General features: G+C 35.4%; 2 protein-coding genes across 4 annotated transcripts; one reads left to right on the forward strand and one right to left on the reverse strand.

Moving 5' to 3' along the window:
* The first annotated feature begins 1,425 nt into the window (after positions 1-1,425).
* Positions 1,426-8,150, forward strand: LOC106662532 (protein twisted gastrulation-like). The gene is made up of 4 exons (XM_014386706.2): positions 1,426-1,819; positions 1,880-2,086; positions 7,077-7,278; positions 7,357-8,150. Exons 1-4 carry the CDS (start codon positions 1,597-1,599, stop codon positions 7,448-7,450), a joined length of 726 nt encoding a protein of 241 aa, XP_014242192.1. The 5' UTR covers positions 1,426-1,596; the 3' UTR covers positions 7,451-8,150.
* A 420-nt stretch (positions 8,151-8,570) lies between these two features.
* On the reverse strand, positions 8,571-19,519 carry LOC106662541 (PAN2-PAN3 deadenylation complex catalytic subunit PAN2). 3 transcript variants are annotated; one of them, XM_014386726.2, is made up of 20 exons: positions 19,227-19,519; positions 16,330-16,520; positions 16,100-16,269; positions 15,890-16,016; positions 15,616-15,812; positions 14,785-14,992; positions 14,433-14,719; positions 14,262-14,358; positions 11,907-12,134; positions 11,604-11,834; positions 11,367-11,523; positions 11,096-11,251; positions 10,692-11,033; positions 10,335-10,632; positions 10,077-10,276; positions 9,874-10,003; positions 9,683-9,768; positions 9,477-9,612; positions 8,993-9,102; positions 8,571-8,932 (listed from the first exon to the last, which is right to left on the reverse strand). In XM_014386726.2, the coding sequence occupies exons 1-20, from the start codon at positions 19,312-19,314 to the stop codon at positions 8,754-8,756; spliced, it is 3,618 nt and encodes a 1,205-aa protein (XP_014242212.1). In that variant the 5' UTR covers positions 19,315-19,519; the 3' UTR covers positions 8,571-8,753. The 3 variants fall into 3 exon arrangements, with proteins under 3 accessions (XP_014242212.1, XP_014242204.1, XP_014242220.1); XM_014386718.2 differs by lacking the exon at positions 19,227-19,519 and adding an exon at positions 18,874-19,190; XM_014386734.2 differs by lacking the exons at positions 16,100-16,269; positions 16,330-16,520; positions 19,227-19,519 and having other exon boundaries at positions 15,616-15,808.
* Between the last annotated feature and the right edge of the window lie 114 nt (positions 19,520-19,633).

A 19,633-nucleotide genomic window follows, 5' to 3' on the forward strand; every position in this document is an offset into this window, starting at 1 on the left:
GAAAATTTTGTTTTTCCACGAGCTGGGAAATATTTTAAAAGATGTAGTTGAGGCTCTTTGGAGAAGGGTAGAATTTAGATTGATATTCTGAAAAAGTCATGTGTAAAAGCTAGTCATTAATAAAAATGTGAAAAAGAACTGGTCCTAAATGTGATCCTTGCAGAACTCCCTTAGTGACCAATATATTTTTTGATTTATATAATTTTACTTTAACTTTTTGACATTTACCAGTAAATAAGTGTTCAACCATTTTATTAGTTTACCATGAACACCAAGGATTCAAGTTTGACTTTATCAAAGGCCTTGGAGATGTCTGTACAATCGCCTTCGAGAAATGAAATCGATCCATCTCTTTCTAAAAAATTAAATAGGTTTGTTCTTTAATTGAAACAAATTTTGTCTATCTTTGGAAAATTTTGTTTTTCACATCAAGCTGCAAAATACTGTGAAAGATGTAGATGAGACTCTGTGGAGAGGGATAGAATTTAGGTTGTTACTCTGAAGAAAAAAACTAGAACACCACTTATGTCATGAAAGGCCTGTCGAAGAAAGGAACATCGTCAGAAGACTATGCATTGAAAAATTCTTAGGTCGTGTGCAGAACTTTAGTGTGAGAGAGAGTTAGATATCTATATACATAAAACAGTTCCGTGATTGACAGACAACACACAGACCAAACCGCTGGGCCTAAAGGGCTGATATTCGACAGTGCATTCCTATAATAACATGGTTAGCTGCTAAGAAAGGATTTTTTCAAATTCCATCCATAACGGGATCATATTTTTTACGATGTAGACCGAAGTGAACTGAAGAAGAGAAGAATTTGAGAAACGAGATGTTATATTAGAGAGCCATACTATCTAGCAGTATACATCACATTAAAGAGGATAACGAAGTAACAGATAAAAGCTTTTTTTTTTTTTCTAGGCTTCAGAAAAGTTCTTCCCTCCTTTCGAGGTTGTTCAGTTATCGACCAACTTTGATTATAATCTGGTTTGGGATGTTATTGGGTATGTGGTCCTTCAATGAATCATACTCTGTATTATGCCCCCCTCCTTTCCACAAAATTTTCAAAATCCCGTTTCTAAAAGCCCTCTTAACAGGATCACATTTTTAATATACTTTTGCTGTTTTATAAAATGAAAAATAATTCCCTGGATAAACCGCAAATAATCATAAATTGCGCAAATTTATAAAACGGTTTATTACATTATTTCTTAGTCAATCCATTATATTTAGTGGTCTGATTGACCAAATTACTTCTTTCAATTAATTATTTCTTAGGTTCTTTATTTCAACCACTGTTTTTATTGGCCTATCGTTGTTTATGAATTTTTGCATGAATTAGTGAAGCATGAGGGAAACTATGCATTGCATGTAAGGACAACCGCATTCTTTATAGTGGAGAGCGTTTCGTCCAGGGGGCGCAAAAAGCGAGTTGGGTGGCGTGAACAGTATTTTTTCTTTGTTTTTGGTTAGCCTTTCCGTGAAGTTGAATCGTAATCTTTTCCAGGAAAATATAAAACATTAACTTCCTCCGGCTGGGAATTTCTACCACGGTTTTCATAGGTTGGACCGTTTTGAGCAGTTTTCACGATGTCATCTTTTAAATTGTGGATTTTCGTCGCCCTCTCTTGTGTGACAGTTCTGTTTGTTTATGTCAACAACGTGGAGGGCTGCAACGAAGCAGTCTGCGCCAGTATTGTCAGCAAGTGCATGATAACGCAGTCGTGCAAGTGCGATTTGAAAAACTGCTCCTGCTGCAAGGAGTGTTTCAGCTGCCTCGCCCACCTCTACACAGAATGCTGTTCGTGCGTCGGTAAGAAGAAAAACCCTCCTCTTCACCGACAGTTGGATTAGATTTCTTTCCGCTTTTCAGAAATGTGCCCCAAGCCGAACTTGACGGTAAGCGCGCTAAGCAGGAAAAGCCATGTGGAAGATCTGCCCGAGCCTCTTCCCAATCTGTTCTTCGCCTTGACGAACGAGCCCGACGGCCAGCAGAGGTGGAAGACGTTCACCTTCCCCGTTGACATAGACATCGCACATCTCAGGCCAAAATACGAAAAGGAAGTTAAGTACTTGACAAGTAAGTTAAATTCTATCATAAAACTTCATAATTTATCAATTATACACTTACTATAAGTAATTTTACAAACTGATTAGTTAGTAGTAATATCACTAACATGTTCCTTCGATTGGCCTTGAAACCATCTGTAAATTAAGGAAAAGTGAAAGAACAAAAAGGATCCACTCTTGGCATACCTTTGGATCCCAAACCAAAAACGGAACAGACTCTAGGCTATTTTGCTATAACATCAATATTATATCCGGGTAAATATATCACAGAATTATAGGAAAAAGGCAACAACGTTAAAATTTTCTTTTAAAATATCACACAGAATACAACACAAAATTGTAAACAAATAAACATTCATCGGTGAGAATTAATCCAGATATGTATTTAGTATTTATACTGTACTGACTGTATTAATTCTACTTTTTATCTAAAGGCGGCTCTGGACATCGTTATTCGCCGAATGCCGTGCAAATGTTCGCCAAATCCCGACTAGTGTGGATGGATGCTCGGTTATTTGCCGAATGACAACACCCAGTGCTCGCCTTTTTGTTGGTTTTCTTGTCCGCTTCAAAGGGCACGAATATTCGTGAAGTAACTGCCTCAAACCATCCACACATTCGGGAATCAACGGTAACTGTACATACCTTTAACCAACTGTCAACTGTTATCAAAATCAACACTAAGTGCATAAATTCACTAATTTTGTGGTCCGTTTGACCAATTAATACATTACAATTAAATAAGGTTTTTAGTTGAGATGAAAAAAAGTTAATGGCACGAGCGGGATTCGAACCCACGATCTTTGGCTAGATACACTGCTGCTCTACCACTTGAGCTATCGTGACCTCGATCCACTCGGACATCAACTTCCTATCTCAACCCCACCTTTTGAATATTCCCTCCTGTTTGCCATTTTTCAAATGTATAATCGGATTGGATTCTCGACGACAAATGGTTTGGACAAAATTTGAAAAATGGCAAAAAGTAGGGAAAACTCATAAGGTGAGGTTGAGATAGGAAGTTGATGTCCGAGTGGATCGAGGTCACGATAGCTCAAGTGGTAGAGCAGCGGCGTATCTAGCCGAAGATCGTGGGTTCGAATCCTGCTCGTACCATTAACTTTTTTCATCTTAACTAAAAACCTTCATTAATTGTAACTAAGTGCATACTTCTATTTAATACTATTTATTTTTAATTAGTAAACAATTGCTAACTAGTATAGATTATTAATTTACACAATAACAACAGATTTTTTATTAGGAATGGATTGGCCCAATTCAACAGTTTTGGTGTTCCTCAATGTTTACGAAACAGATCCAATAATTTGGAAAGCTTCTCTTACAAATCATAAATTGTTTTATAAATGAAGTAATAATTAAAAATTAAAAAAATAAATATATTTTTTCAATTAGTTTGTAGCCACTGCTCAAAATAGTAACCACAGCTGCAGCAAATTTCACTGTTGTCTATCACGATTTGTAAGTTGAGGACTTGCATCGCATTTGACAATTACATATTCACTGTTTCCGCAACGACTAGGAGGTTATTTAAACATGTATTTATAAATTCACACGCTATTTGGTGAATGCCAAGACAAGCATCTTGAGACTTGAAAAATATCCGGTAGCACTTGGCATTCGGTAAATACCGCATGTCTGGAGCCGCCTTAAGGTCTTGGTTGAGATGAAAAAGTCATTGTCACAAGCGGAATTTTAACCCACGACCTTATACACCACACCTCTAACCGCATATGCTATTGTGACTTCGTTCCACTTGGACACCAACTCTCTCTTGTGGCGCTAGCCTTATCATCTCAAAGATATACAATTTTGTACCTTATATAAAAAATATAATTAATTTAAATAATGATACTCAATTATGACTTTTTCATGTTTTCTTTCAATTACTTCTATGTATAGGGTGTTGCAGGGAAAGTGTGAAAATAATTTTTATAGTATAGGGGTTATAGTACAACCCATTTGCAACAACTTGCAGTCTCTTTACCTATTTTTTTGGTAGTTTTCCATCAAATTGGTACTTACTTGAAAAAAATAAAAAGAAAGAAGAAAAAGAACTTTATTCTGGGACTGGTGACCCCTAAGAATAATTTACATGAAATAAATAAAGGAAGTTCCTTCTATGACGTTAAAAGTAAAAAAAAAGATAGAAATCTTGGCACAATGTATACCAATAAGGCAGGCCAGAAGAGAAAATTACAAGAATATTAAACAAAAATAACAAATGTTAACGTGAGGTCTCTGCTTGGAGGGAGAGGAGGTGATTATATAGGTGGGATTTAAAGGAGGGAAAGGAGGCAGCGTGATGAATAGAAAGGGGAAGGGAGTTTCAGAGTTTAGGGGCTTGGATCAGAAAGGATCTTTCGAAGGTATGGGTTGTATGTTGCAGAAGGATAAGGTCGATTGGGGATGAACGTGTCTTATGAGTGTGATGTTAGGAGTTGAATTGGAGGGATTGGATGATGTAAGGAGGACGACGAGTGTGGATTGACTGGAAAAGAAAGCAACCTAGGAAATGCTGTGCACGGAAGGAGGGCACAGCTAGAATAGCCAGGAAAATTGGGAATACAACCCCGACACCTGGGATCCCCGTGGGGTGCCGTACACAAATCTTATGCAACAATTCATAATACGCTTCAATCGCGCATTCCCCCCCTCCGAGAGACCACCGTATGCCACACAGCTATAATCGAGTAAGGGAAGATACAAGATAGGGAGTTTGCGGATGGAGAAAGGTAAGAGAAGCCAGGACTGACGAAACAGGCTGAGGGAGGCAATGGAATGTTGGGAAATGTGAGAATGCCAGGAAAGGTTTTGGTCAAAGACTACTAGGTTTTTAACTGAGGAGCAGAAGGGGATGGGATGGTTAGCATGAGAGGTGGGACACTGGGGAGGGAATTGAGGAGTTGCCTGGACCCGATAATTATGGCGGTGGATTTAGACGGATTGAGGACGGGAATTTTTATGGGCCCATTCGTTGATGGAGTTGAGGTCTTTTTGGATTTTGAGACTGGCCGAGTGAAGATCGAAAGGATATGTATATTTGGGAGTCATCGGCATATAGGTGATAGTTGCAGGACTGGATGGAGTGAGGCAGGTCATTGATATAAATGGAAAAAAGGATAGGAGAGATGCTAGAGCCTTAAGGCACCCCAGATTTTAGAGGGAGGAAGGGGAGGTAAGGCCATTGGGAAGGGAGACAGCCTGCCAACGGTGATTGGTAAGGTAGAAGTGGAACCAACGGATGTTGCTGGCAGAGAAGGAAAAAGATTCGAGTTTAGAGAGGAGAGAAGAGTGAGGGACAGAATAAAAGAAAAATAAAATATAATAATATATAATAATAATAGATATAATAATATATAATAATAATGTAATATAATAAAAATAAAATATCAGAAGAATACAAATATCTATCATCAGGCTACCACAGTTTTGGATTCAAACCACTGGATTTAATACTGAACTGTACACCTTTTCCTTAAGGAATCCACAAACGTAGAATATATGACAGTAAGATCGGGGGAATGAGATGGCAACGGGATGACTCCTCTTTTACCAATATACCAAGTTCAACCAGGCACACACTTGTTGAGTGTAGGTGTTTCAGTAGTGAACAGTGCTGAAGATTTAAGCATCTGATAAACTTAGGACAAATTTGTCCACATGAGTAACTTAGGTGCCATGAGAAAAAGAGACTCAGACATAGTTGTCTTCATAGAAATTATGAATGATGGAGTGAGTGTGGAGTTCAATCCTTTTTTAAAAAAGGATTAGTTGTTTTCATTTTGAAGAAAATTTATGCTAATTAATGCCTGTAAACCCTTCAATAATTTTTTTAATAAAATGATAAAACTTGAAAACAAAACAGTTCTATTTATCATCATTACCTGAGCCGTGATTGTTAATCTTATGTATGTTTTTCATTAATTAATATCAACTACAGTCAGGAGTGGTTATGGATATTCTTATACCGTTTCAAAGCTTAATAAATAATGAACTTTTCTAGTAGTTTGACAATCTCTAAGACAATGTCATAAGTGCATACCTAATTATATGATAATTATTAAAAATTAAGCTTTGTGGTATTTTTCAATTTGAGCATTAAGGTTCTTTATTGACAATTATTTCAGATGAAAATAGTATTAATGCTGAATCCAAAACTGTAGTAGCCCTGATGATAAATATTTGTGTTTTTCTCGAGTAAGGTAACGTTTCTATGTAAAATATGACAAAAAATCGTAACCGTCAGGACTGAAGAAGGAATATGAACTTCACATTGGAAGTTGTTGCAAATAGGTGTACTATGACCCAAAAATTATTTTTGAACTTTCTCTGGGACACCCTGTCTAATAAACTGTTTACGTTTGATGGATTATTCTTTTGTACAAATGTCAACACTTTTTAATCATCTTTCAAACAAAAATGTTTGTATACCTCAGTAGCAATTTGTTACTTAGGAATAATTCAGACTTTACTGAGATGTCAACGTGTGATTTTTGTGTAATTTTGTTGTACGAGTTTAAACTCAGTCGGAACCGTGTCCACATGGCCAGAAATATTAATGAAGTTTGGGGCAATTGCAATGAGAGAGAGAGTTGGTTTAAAAAAAAAATTCAAGAGGGGACACTTTAGCCAGGGGACCAAAAACGTTATGGAAGGATTTCTTCCCTAGTTGATAATGTTCTGTGAGCTTGGGTCGAAGAAAATCACAGAAGAACTGTTTGAGAACTTTCAGTTAGAAAATCTTTTCTGGTTTCATTTAATTCTTACTCGTTATGTCTTGTATTTGGGTATTCAGGCTGCTCAGGTCTTTATAGGGTTTGATCCAGCAGTTGTTGCTAGGCACATGGTCCTATTTGGTGAAACATAATGAATATTGACAGACCCAGTGCCAATTCAACATGAGTTTACTGATATAATTATTGACGTTTATATCAGTTTCATTACAAGATTTTTGATATGTTCTTTTATTTCCCCAACAGTGAACAATGCACAAGAGGTAGATCCTCAGAAGGAAATCATGACCTTTAACTGCTCAGTCGCTTACATGACGCAGTGTGTTTCCTGGAATAAATGCAAAGCATCTTGTCAGTCTATGGGTGCAACGTCATACAGATGGTTTCACGATGGGTGCTGCCAGTGTATAGGCGATAAATGTAACAACTATGGAATAAATGAAAGCAGGTAATTGTCATTCTGCACATAATGTACTGAATTTTTTTACTTTTTTCATTAATTTTTTTTTCTTTTTAATAATTTTAGGTGTCTTGAATGCCCGTTAAAAGATGAAAGAGAACTTCCAGATGAAGCAGAAGCCGATTACGGTGATGAGGATGATGAAGAGATGTCTATGTAAAGTAAATTAACTTCTCAAATACTGTGTGGACACCGCCTTTGAGACTGACTCCATTTACGATATGTATTTTGTGCCATTGTTTTTAATTTCAATTTACTTGCTCTTAAGACATTCCATCAGTACCGATGTTTTTAAGCAAGTGGTAAACTCAGAATGCCAACAGATACAAATATAAATCGCTTATATAAGTCTTGTTAATAACACTTTAATGGTCTTATTTTTTCAAGTGGGTTTTATTATTATGACTAACATTTAGTTTGTATAATTTATGTAGGCTCTCTATTTTAGTAATAATTTTATTTTTCATTTGTTATAAATGAATTAAAGGAATCATTTGGAAGTTGCACTAATTCCAAAGTTACCATTTATCAAATACTTAATATTGTAAGTAAACTTGTTGGGGAAGTAGGAGTAGTTCGGTCTGATGCAATGAAATATAATTGGACATCAAACTCAAAATTCCGTCCATTATATTTTATTTTTAAATTGTGCCTTAAATTATTTTTATTTATAGCAATTGCATTTGTTATCAATGAAACCCACCGACTCGATTTTTTTTTTTTTCATATAAAAACAAAAGTTTATATTTATCTTTGTAAATAATATACATCACAATAATTCTAATGTGTGTGAGATTTTGTTACTGTTTGCAATGAACTCGTGACAAAAATAAATTATGAAATACCCTTGATATTATAAATGTTTAATTGAACTTTTTTTTCTCTTTGTTTTTAATAAACCCTTTATATTTCCTTATATGAATATTATGAAATTCTTACTGAAGCATTCTGCAATACTGCGAGGGAGGAGGCTGTGAAAGAATTTTTTTAAAATTTTTATTCAACTTTTATTTATATCATTTGTACTTCCATCAACCACTTAAACTTTCAACAATTGCAAAAATCACAATTAAGAATTATTGGTTTTTACTTCATGGAATGAGCATATCTGAGATCGAAATTTTGAATTATTCAAAATAAATTAAAGGAAGGAATAATTCTTTTAAAAATAACTAATCTTCTTCCTTATTTACGTTATTACTTAATAATCATAAAACACTAGTTTAAAGCTATTTTACAATTATTTACATAGATTTTCCATTTTTTTTATAACACTTATTTTTTTGTTTTTCTTTTTTTGGCTTGGGTTTCCTTTTTCGTTATTTTCTTTTTATAATGTTAAGTTTCCCTCTCAATATATTTCACACTTTTTTTTGCACCTCTTTAGTGATAATTTGCTTGTTTTTTCAATTTTTTTCAAAGATAGTTTCATTGGGATACTGTAAATTCAGTTAGAAAAAACATTATACATCATCGTCGACTCCTGGAACCTTCCAGTGGAGAGACTTTCCGACAGAATACATCTCTTCAAGACTCGATTTCAAAATGCCTTGGCTTTCGAGCTGGAGATACTTTTTGTACAACTGAAGTGCAGCCCGAGCATCTTCTATTGAATCGTGCGTACCAGCTTGAATTTTAATGCCTAAAAAAAATTGTAACATTTAGCGACTATTCACATTATGGCTAAATATGTTGAACTTACCTATAAAATGCCAGGCTAAAAACCTCAATGAAACCATTCTTTGATGAGGAAGATAAAACAACTGAACTGTATCGATGACTTGTTCTGCTGGAACGACAACATTTATCACCCTGAAATGAATAAATGTTATCAAATGAAAAAGACAGCTTTTATTATTATTATTATTCTTTTAATATATTGTGGATATCAGGAACTGGAGGTTCCCCTGAGCACTTTACAGTTTATTGTAATAACGTGCCGATGTTATTCCATCAAAGAAACTCATTTTCAAAGGGGGATCGGGACCGAATTCAGGGTCTCAGTGATCCGATACCACCCCAGACCACTGATGAGTTGCAGTCAACTTTCATTGCAGCTACCACTCAGTCAGAAAAAAAACAGCAGGAATCAAACCCACGACAGCGGTTCTACCCACTCTGCTACCGAAGTCCCTTAATACATAGTTTTAAATTTTAACTATTCAAAGATTTTTTTTAACATTTACCTGAAATCATTGTTCAGGCCATGACCAACAAACACAACACCATTATCTATTAAATATCTTATTTTAGAGTAAGTTGATTTCAACGTTGTTAAGTTCTTAGAACTGCATGTGGCGTCCAGATCACCAGGTTTAATACCTGAAAAAATAAATTATTAGAAGTTTCTGCAGGACTATAAAGAAACAGAAAAATCTATTAAATATGTTACCAGAAAATTTGGTGAGATAATCGAAAACTTGTTCTTGTGTTGAAATGTAATCGTCTATAAATGCTGTTCCCTCCAATGGGCCTTGCCTGAAAATTTAAAATTATTAATTCAATACGAAGCTTATGGCAGTGTCAACAAATTATGACTGATAAATAGGATTTGAGAGAGAGGATTTCAGTGCGAGTACTAACCCTCTAACACAAGATATTCTTGCTACAGACATATGGGAGGGTTTCACTGTAGCTAATTTTCCATCACTTCTAAGTTCAGATTCTTCTTGATTTAAGGTTACAAACTCTGCGTCGATTGCAACAAGATCCCCTGAAATTAAAAAGTAAATCTCTAGTACAAAATTCTTATTCATAAATTATGCTATTGTTTAATTTTAACAAACCTTTTTTTGGAATTTCTTGTGGAGACAAAGGAATGATAGTGGCACACTTTGGCACGTTTATTAATACGTCTGGACTAATAGGAATTTGAACTACCATGCTGGAAGAAGGGTAGTCCGTCCTTTGTTTGAAATAGAAGACACAAGGGATTTTCCAATCCATTGAAAACCAGACAGCTTCTTGGTATGGCACTGGAGTTATACTATAAACAAAATATTATACTGAAAAAAATAGAAAAGAAAAAAAAAGTTTTCAATTACCTAAAGTCATTGAAAATATACCACTGAGGGTTTTGGGGTTCGCCATTTCGTTTAGGCTCATTACAAATATTAACTATAGAGACAATATTTTTCCTCTCATCGTTAATAAAACAAACAACGCCATAAAGGTCATAAGTGCAAATAAGTTTTTCCTGGAATTCATCAGGATTCTCCTGCTTAACTTCCTCTCCATGCTTGGTGACACGAACTTCGCCTGTCACTGACAAGTGCATATCGAGGCACATTGGCACCCAGGAATTGTTCTGGTACAGGTGAGATGCAAGAGTACCTCCTAGTTCTAAAAAAAAAGCTTTCTCATTAATTTCACTACATTTTGAATGAATTAAACCAAATTACCAGTTGTTTGTTGTGGATGTTTGAATCTGCAACCGATCCTAGTGCAAGATGATCCATATCTGCACTGCTTACCGCTGCTGGTATTGACGATAGTGGTTCTCATATCACCGGACCCTTGGAGAACTTTCATAACGACTGCATCCATTTGCTCTTTCCAGAATTTTTTGTCGTTTTCGTTATTGTTGCCACAGTTGACAGAGAGAATCGGAGGTAGTGTCTTTACTTTCCGCTCTTGTAGTGTAGGTTGAAATTTATGACATGGTTCGCACCAAGCTGGTGTCACTTGTGATCCGCCGACAGAACCTTCGATAATCTCAGCAAAACTAACATCCCTGCTCTCACCTGGTAAATATTTTAGTGTGAATAATTAAAATTACATTAATCAATTTCAACCATTTTCATACCTCTTTGATTATTATAAATCAAATTATGAACCAGCAGAGTCGCATCTTTACTACTTTTGTTGTTACACTTCAAACAAGTAAATATGTGTGTTTGCTTGCTACCAAAGAGTCGGCTAACCTCAGTTTCACCCTTTGTTGTATCTTCAACCAGTTCTTCTAAAATTTAACATAAAATTTATATTTCTGATAAATAATTTTTGTTATTTAAAATTAAGGGTACAATATTGTTTGAACTTGCAAATGCATAATGTATAATTATTATAAAGCATACCTATTAATTCTGGCTTCACTTTTCTTTTTCTTTGATTCTGAAGTTCAATCGAAGGGAAATCTGTATCCCTATAAACAAACGTCGGTGTTTTCGTTTCCTTACGCTTATATTCAAGTAATTCAGAATGCATTTGGTGAAGTATAAACCTATTCCAACTCTGTAATAAAATAATCAAACGTTATGACGAAATAGGTAGACAATTGTTGTTCAGTGAAATAAAAACTCTTACCGACTGACCTGAATTAATAGCACGAGATTAGCGTCATGCACTGAACTGTCTGATAAAATGAGTCGCAGTGCTGAAGCTTCTTTCGCCGACCTCAAAGCTCTGAGAAGGTTACCAGAATGACAAGGAGCACCACTTCCCAACATGTGAAACAAAAATCCTAATTCACAGCAGACACAAAATTCACTACAACATTGATGACACAACATCACACTTCTCAGACTCTCAGTAAAATATAGAAGCTGTAAAACATTTATGTGTAGTTAGTTTTCCAGAGAAAATAAAACAATGTTTTATATGAGTGTAATATTTACCTGAATCATAGAATTACAATATGAATTAGGTAATGTCGCTTCCAAACCACTCAGACCAGATTTATTGAATTGTTCCAGTTCTGCATCATCAATACCAGCTTTTGAATATTTTATATCAGGTTTTCTATACCGTTTTGGAATAGCAACAAAGCCTGAGCCTTCTTCTGAGTTTCCAATTCGGCTCCCTTCTAAGCCTCTCCTTACTCCACCACCATATATCTCAGCAACCTTAAATAAAATAATTGAGCATTAAAAGGGTGTCAAATATGACAAACACTGATTTTCTTAAAAATGTCAGAGGGGACCTGAAAGGGGTCGATGTGCAAGTGGATTGTGCCACTTGTGAAAAGGGAGAACTGTCCACAACTCTCCCAGGTCCCCTTAATAATAAACCATGAGAAAGAAGTGCATGTCTCCGTGAAGCCACAGATTATTATCCAGTTTTTGACATAGCACAGGGACAACCTGCCAAGAACCCGTGTCTGGTTAGCATAAAAAATTTCTGGATGGCGCAAAAAGGTTTCTCCCTACAAGAATGACCAAGGTCAGTCAAAAGTGAGGTGAGTGGCTTTTCATATTAACTTTCTCCAAGATCGATGCACAATGTTACTGTGAATTATTGGATGGTGGAAAATTGTCATTTCGAAGGAAACAATTGACCAAAAGTGTCATTCTTCTACATGACAATGCTAGGCCTTATATGGCAAACGCCGTGAAGCAAAAATAGGATGGGAAATGTTAGAACATCTATTCTATAGGTGACTTTTTTTTTTTTTGATGCAACAATGAAGCAGTGGTAGCATTTGTGTCCCAATTGTTTTTATGATGATGCATTAAAAAACTCCCTATCTGATAAGAAAAATGTATCTCCAGAGCAGGAGAATGTACAGAAAAACAATATATTTTTGTAAGCTTAATTAAATAAGTTAAAACATTTTTTGGAAATGAGACCCGTTTATATTTGATACATCTATGTATCAACAATGGTTAAAAGATTACACATTTTTTAAACCTATACCCAAGAGTACTGTTGATATGTGGCCCTCGGAGGACTGATTCGTAGAAGGAGGGCCATCCTTGCACAACTCAGGATAGGCCATGCGAGGTTAACACAAGGTCACATTTTTATACCCGGCATGTAGTGAAACGTTGCTCGAAATGTCCACGTTAATTGAAGAGTGTCATTCCTTATAGAGGCTCCATATAGAGAGCACATATACCACCCAATAAGAAGAATTGTGCTTGACCATGGGAGTAAATACCTGGATCCCCTCTTCCAATTTTTGTAGGAGATTGTGTTGTTTTATATTATATTTTATATTACTGATATAAGTACTGTTTAATGTCCACGAGTATATTAAGAGTGAATGTTTATTAGCATGAATGTGTACTCTGAATGGGTCAATGGCAGAATATTAAGTATCCTAGCGACCCTCAATTAGGTTAGTTATTGATATGTGCAAAGGGTGATGGAAGAATATAAAGTTCTCTAGCAACCTGATTGAATGGTATGTAATTAGGAAATAATGTAATTAAGAGTAAGTGAGAGTGAATGGGTTTAGATTTAGGGAACTGATTGCATTGGAGGCCTAAATAACCTAGCTGTTGATAGCCAGGAAAAGCCCAATCTTGGCGGCTGGTAAGATAGATCTGACCCCACACTGACAACACCCAGGGTGATTCTCAAGGACTGGTAAATTACAAAATAGCTGGAATTGTTGGTAAGCTGCAAGAAGTACATAATAGGCTCAAAATTATACATGTGTGTATGTACGTATGCATGTGCAGATTTGAGCTTATATAAATCAGTAATTGGTCAAAGAGGTCGAGAATAAGGTTAAACCTAGAATTACTGACGAACTGTGAGAAGTGTTAGGCTCAACCCTATACACTCTTGTATAAAAAACTGAAATTTTATATTGCCTTATTTGATGTAAAACGACCTGCTGGGTTCATTGGAAAAAAAATTAAGTCCTTAAACCACATAGTTTTTGAGAAAAATGAAAAAAATTGTCTTATTCAATGTAAAACCATCCTCTGGCTTTATTAGAACAAGAATTATGAAAGAAGAAAAAAACGTACATGCTTGGGCGGATTGTAGCTTATATAAATCAGTAACATATAAGAAGCAATTTAATATTTATTTTATTATTAGGATATTAATTTATTTTTAAATAAAACAGAAACGTGCCCATCCACATATTAGAAAAGTGACTTTCCCAACATAGAGTTATTCTTAGGTCTAACAGACTACCATTATTACTCAAAAGATAATTAAATTAAATATACTTGATGGTTAATAGAAAAGTTAGAAAGAAAATAATTAAGCTTTCACCACCAATAGTGACCACTTACTTGATTTCTACGACGTGTGTTTGGGTTTGGAGCATATCCTACAGTGCCTTGCATTTTCATTGTCCTTAAAATTTCTGGATCGATAGGAGGAGTACGTCTGAGAAAAAATTAAGATAAATTAGTGAAACTGAATAAAATGCTAATAAATAAAGTAAAAAGTAGATTCAATACCGATATCTCCTTTTAACAAACTGCTCAGGCCAATTCGATAGCAGAGGACTGCAAGTGATTGGAAGAGGGATGGCTGCATATACTGCCATCGGATCATCTACATCGACCGGGGTTTCATATGTTTCTGCGGTGTCTGCGAATTCCGTCGGACGTGAGAAAGGATTATAAACAGGTGTGTGAACTGAAGTCATTAAATGCAAGGAGCCTCCAGTTTCCCCGATGCAAACTGCTTGGCTCGAAGAGGAAACGTCAAGAGCTGTGACTATTGCAGCACCGTCACAGTTGACCTGCCAGTGAATAGAAAGCCGTTATAATTTTATTTATTTCAATCAGAAAAACACAAAACTCTTACCTGATATAATGTTAAATCTGGTTCAGATAATGCAACTGTTTCAACAAATTGTAACTGTCCTGTCGGTGAAGCCACAGCTAATCTTGAGGAATACGATGGCATGAATTTCAGTAGTAGCGGATCTATTAGAACATTTATTGGTGCAACTGGTCTAAGCATCCTCAAATCATATGCCAAAAGGAGAGGATCTACCACCAACGAACCATTCCTGAAATAATGAAAACACTTATTTCTCAATTTTTAAACTAAGCATTAAAACATAATTATCTGTTACTCACATATCCCACCAAGACATTGTAAAAGTTAAAAAACTAGTCTAATGTAAAATAAAAAAATGTAGGTTTCAAAAGGTCTATGCAATGCCAAAGCAATAAACTAAATTTTAATAAAAGGGTCTAAACAAATGGCACTGAAGAAAAGAAGGTGAAGACTTTAAATTAGTTTTAGATTAAAATTTTTCATTTAAAACAATTTTTATCAACTTTATACTATAAGGCCTAAATTTAAGAGAGATTTTTTTCCCTAAGCACAAATAAAAAGTAAAACAAAGGTTGAAGGTAGATTATCTAGTTAGCATTGTTTACTAAGGCAAACGGACTAATTTTTATATTAAACTATATTATATTAATAGGCTTTTACTTTACTTAATGTTAATTCATTAACACATTTTACATAAAGAGTGTATTTATTCTAATTTAACAAATTGTAATAAATACTACAAATAAATTTCCATTTTATACAATAATATATTTAAAATGACTACCTTTTCATTATTATTTCATAATATATCTTAAAAATTTGTATTTATAAATATAAAATAATTCAACTGACCTATTTGAAAATCCACAAGTAACTAAGAGGTTGCCGTGAACGTCAAAGTCCGAAAGTGAACCTGAATGTGATTCAATTGAATGCTCTATTTTCAGCGAGATAGGATCCCTTAGATCTATTTTGCCCGAGGGATCTCCACAGCACAGGTAGTGGGATTGCTGGCGCATTATTGCACACCCACTTTCGCCAACATCTATCTAACACAATAAATTTTCTGAATACAAATACAAAGAACAAACGAGACCGAAGACAGGTACAAAGATAGAAATCTCACCAGTTGCACTTCCCTTCCTTCAGCAAGGTTAAGTTCGATTATATTTGAAGTATGCCCTCCAATAAGAAAGGAATCAGGGATATGTTTTAAATTGATCAAACACTGCATTTCTTCCATGTTTGCTGAACTGGAACAAGAATGTTAACAGAATTAGAGAAAAAAATTAAGAAAATTTCTCAAATAAAATAGAAATAAAAACTAAAATTTCACCTGTATGTGTAGATAGGGAGACCTCTCCGCATCTGATACCGCAATGATGTTGGGCTGAGAGCAAGGATTCCCCCTTCTATAGGATGAATGCATCGAATTTCATCAGTCATATGAACTTGAAAGGATGTGTATTTTTGCATATCTGGGCCATAGTAAGATGTGATATGCCCCTATGAGACAAAAAATATATTAAGCATAAAAATAATAAAATATAGTTTAAAAAGATTTACCCCCTGATTCCCCATCCAAATAAGCTCCTCAATGGTGTCAAATGCAACAGCACTAACACCAAAGTTATCACCTCCATCTACCAAGATTGTTCCTCTCTCATGGAACTCTGCATCGTACTCGTTGGTGAAAGGTTCACTTACAGAAACAAAACTTTCATCTCCCAATGCAAAACCTCCATCTTCATCATAAACTACACAAAAAAAATCAATTAATTTGAAATATATTTATTATTAACTTTTTTTTGTTTAAATAAATTTTCACAACCCATTAGTGAAAATCTCAGAAGGTCAAAATTTAGTAGGTACTCTGTTAAGCACTTTTTCAAGAAAGAAAAAAGAAAAACTCCAAAATTGTAAACATTTTTAGTAAAGGTGTATGTATAAAAAAAATAACTTCAAGGTTGATGGGTCGACTACCTTAGACATGCTACATTAGCAGTTATCAAATACAAAAAATAAACAATTCTATTCACAGTTCTTAAATTGTCCAGTAAATTAATGATTTATTTGTCATAATTGTTACTGTTGTTATTTGTGTTTGTTGTGCTATTGTATTATATTTTTTCACAATAGACTCTCGTTATCTGCAGGGGACCAAGCATCATCGCAAAAAACGAGAATTAACCAACAAGGCAAGAATGCAGATTTTGCAAAGAAACAGAGGAGGTACCAACATACTAAAAAATTGTGGCACCTTATTTGCCTGCAGGTAGAAGATTTGTTTGGGGATGTACAACTTAATCGTACAAGAAATTCAACCGAACTTTGTTGAAATAAATACATAAGAGAAAGCTAACACACTTTTTTTGAACTTCAATGGTAGAATGAAAGCAAAAAGAAAGAAACCTTATACCCAACTTTACCTTCTGCTAGGTCCCAGGACATGTGGGAGTAGAAGGCAATGAGAAAGCAGAGCCCTTGCAAGAAAAGGGGCTGTTAATAGGAACTGAGCCCTTCTATGGCATAGGAATCCACACTATCAATGAGCACCTCAGACAAAAGGAACAATGGAACTGACTCATTCACACAAACACAAACAATCCAAGAACCTCCAAACAAACTTTGGAAGGAAAGAAACAGAATGGAAAAAAATTGGAGGAAAAAATCAAAAGGTGCATACACACTAAGCAAACCTCGGCCAATGAAAGATAACCAACCGCTTCATTGCCGTGATTTGCTTAGTGTGTATAGGCAGAGCAAACAAAGCGGTTGGCCTTGGTCACGGTTCGGACTGCAGGCGGTAGCTTCAAAAGATTTGACGTTGGGTTGGTCTAAAGACCTTCTCCTAGTGTAGACACCGGCTCAATCATTCATTGGTACATTCTTTTTATGCTGAAAAACGATGGAATATAGAGGGGAATAATAATACTGCACTAAAACTGATAGGATTTTATCGTGAATGTGAATATTTAAGGGATGAACTATGAATATAAAAACAAATTGAAAATATAAGACGCTTGAAGGAAAATACGTGAGCTTTTAGAAGGTAGTGTTGAATGATGTGAAAAAGAAAATTGAATTTTTATTTGCCGTGAAAGACAAAGAGAAGATAAAACTGGACATGGTGCTGATGAAGTCTAAAACCTACATGGTTTGCTTTAAGCAGTATGGGCTTCCTGGCTTCCACAATATTACGTGCGAATGTTAAATTAGTAACCAAATAATACAAAAACTACAGCAACTTCAATGAGTTTTTAGATCCAACTGAGATTCCATATGGTCTAATCCCTTCGCCCCAACCAATTGGTTTGATGAGGATAAGCCAATTTGTTGGTGACAAACGTTTGGCCCAATATATCGGTTGTTTTTTGATTGAGATTTGCTTAGTGTATATGCACCTTTACAGAATTCTTAGCAGGACATTGCAGACTAAGTGAACATCTGAAGAAGATTGGCATAACCATAACAGCAAGAGCAGATTTTGCAAACAAACAGAGGAGACACCAACACACCTACTAACAAATTGTGACGCCTCATTTGCCTGCAGGAGGAAGTTTTTTGGGATGTACTAAGCTTTCTATTTTTTTAGAAATTACTAAATTAACTTTCACAAATTGATTTCTATCTTACAAATAAGATCTAAACCATGAGTTTTCAGATAAGGAGACAAGGAACAACTTTATCGATACCTTGGCCAAATCTAAGTATATTGTGTCACACCTGTTGATGAATAGCTAGGGCTTTGGTTGTGTAGGTTTGAAAAAGAAGATTTATTGTTGTTGAACAAGAAGGGTGTGGGAAGCAGTGGAGTGTAGTGACTGCAATAGTTAAGGCGTTGACATGGTAAAGGTCCCGGGTTCGAATCCAGTGGCACCCGACACACAAATATTGGGATGTACAATGTGACTGTAGAAGAAATTCAACCACTGAAACTGGGCCAATCAAGTGCCTTGATGAACTAGGACTCACCGGTGTGCTGCAAGCACAGAAGTAAAGCTCGAATGATACATCTACACCTACATAGTACTGTAGTCTAAAGTGCTTAAGTTTTGAGTCAGTTTCGTCAGAAAACGTTTGAATTGAGAATGAATATTTAGTACAAACCGATCGGGCTAACGTCGAGGGCAGTTTTCTTGAGAGGACCGCTTCTCATTAACTGGGGTTCCATGAAGGAAGAGGATCGGCCGGACTCATTCGATGGCAAATCTATCTTTTTAGTCATTTAAGAGGGTCGAGTCCTTCAAAGCGAAAGGACGAAAAAAGGAAATGTTTGAATAGCGAATGGATATTTGTGATTTGAATTGCGTGAATTGCGAGATAAACAATTGAAACAAGAAAATAAAAACTTTTTCATATCTCGAACCCAAATAATATTTTTAAATTTAAGGCATTTTTTTTTGTAAACATATGGAAGTGTCAATGACAGTATGCTTTAATATTCTTTCAAAGCTACTTACGGAGGATTTCTTCTTGTCCTTCAAAAGGCAAATTGGTCGCGTTCATGTCCAAATTTCCGTCCAGGCTCATATCGGCGTTCAAATCCATCACAGTCCGGCGGAAAAAAAAGACACAACTCCAACTCGAGTAGAGGGACGAACGTGAGCCGACTAATATACCGACATAACTGGCTTTGTTGGCATATAGTTGCTTCCTATCCACTGACACCTTCACCAGGTAGACATTGTTTACTAAATAACCAGAAACTCTCCGTCGCGAAGACCCTACCACTTCATCCCCTTCTACAACTAACAGTAAACACCTAGACTCACATGATCGCAGAAGATCGAAAAAGGATTGATATTATTTTCAACATAAAATTAAAAAAAGCTAAAATATTCAGACTCTTAGACCATTTTTATTATTT

Source organism: Cimex lectularius, unplaced genomic scaffold (genome assembly GCF_000648675.2).
Source record: "Cimex lectularius strain Harlan isolate CLEC.00 unplaced genomic scaffold, Clec_2.1 scaffold23, whole genome shotgun sequence".
NCBI lineage: Eukaryota > Metazoa > Arthropoda > Insecta > Hemiptera > Cimicidae > Cimex > Cimex lectularius.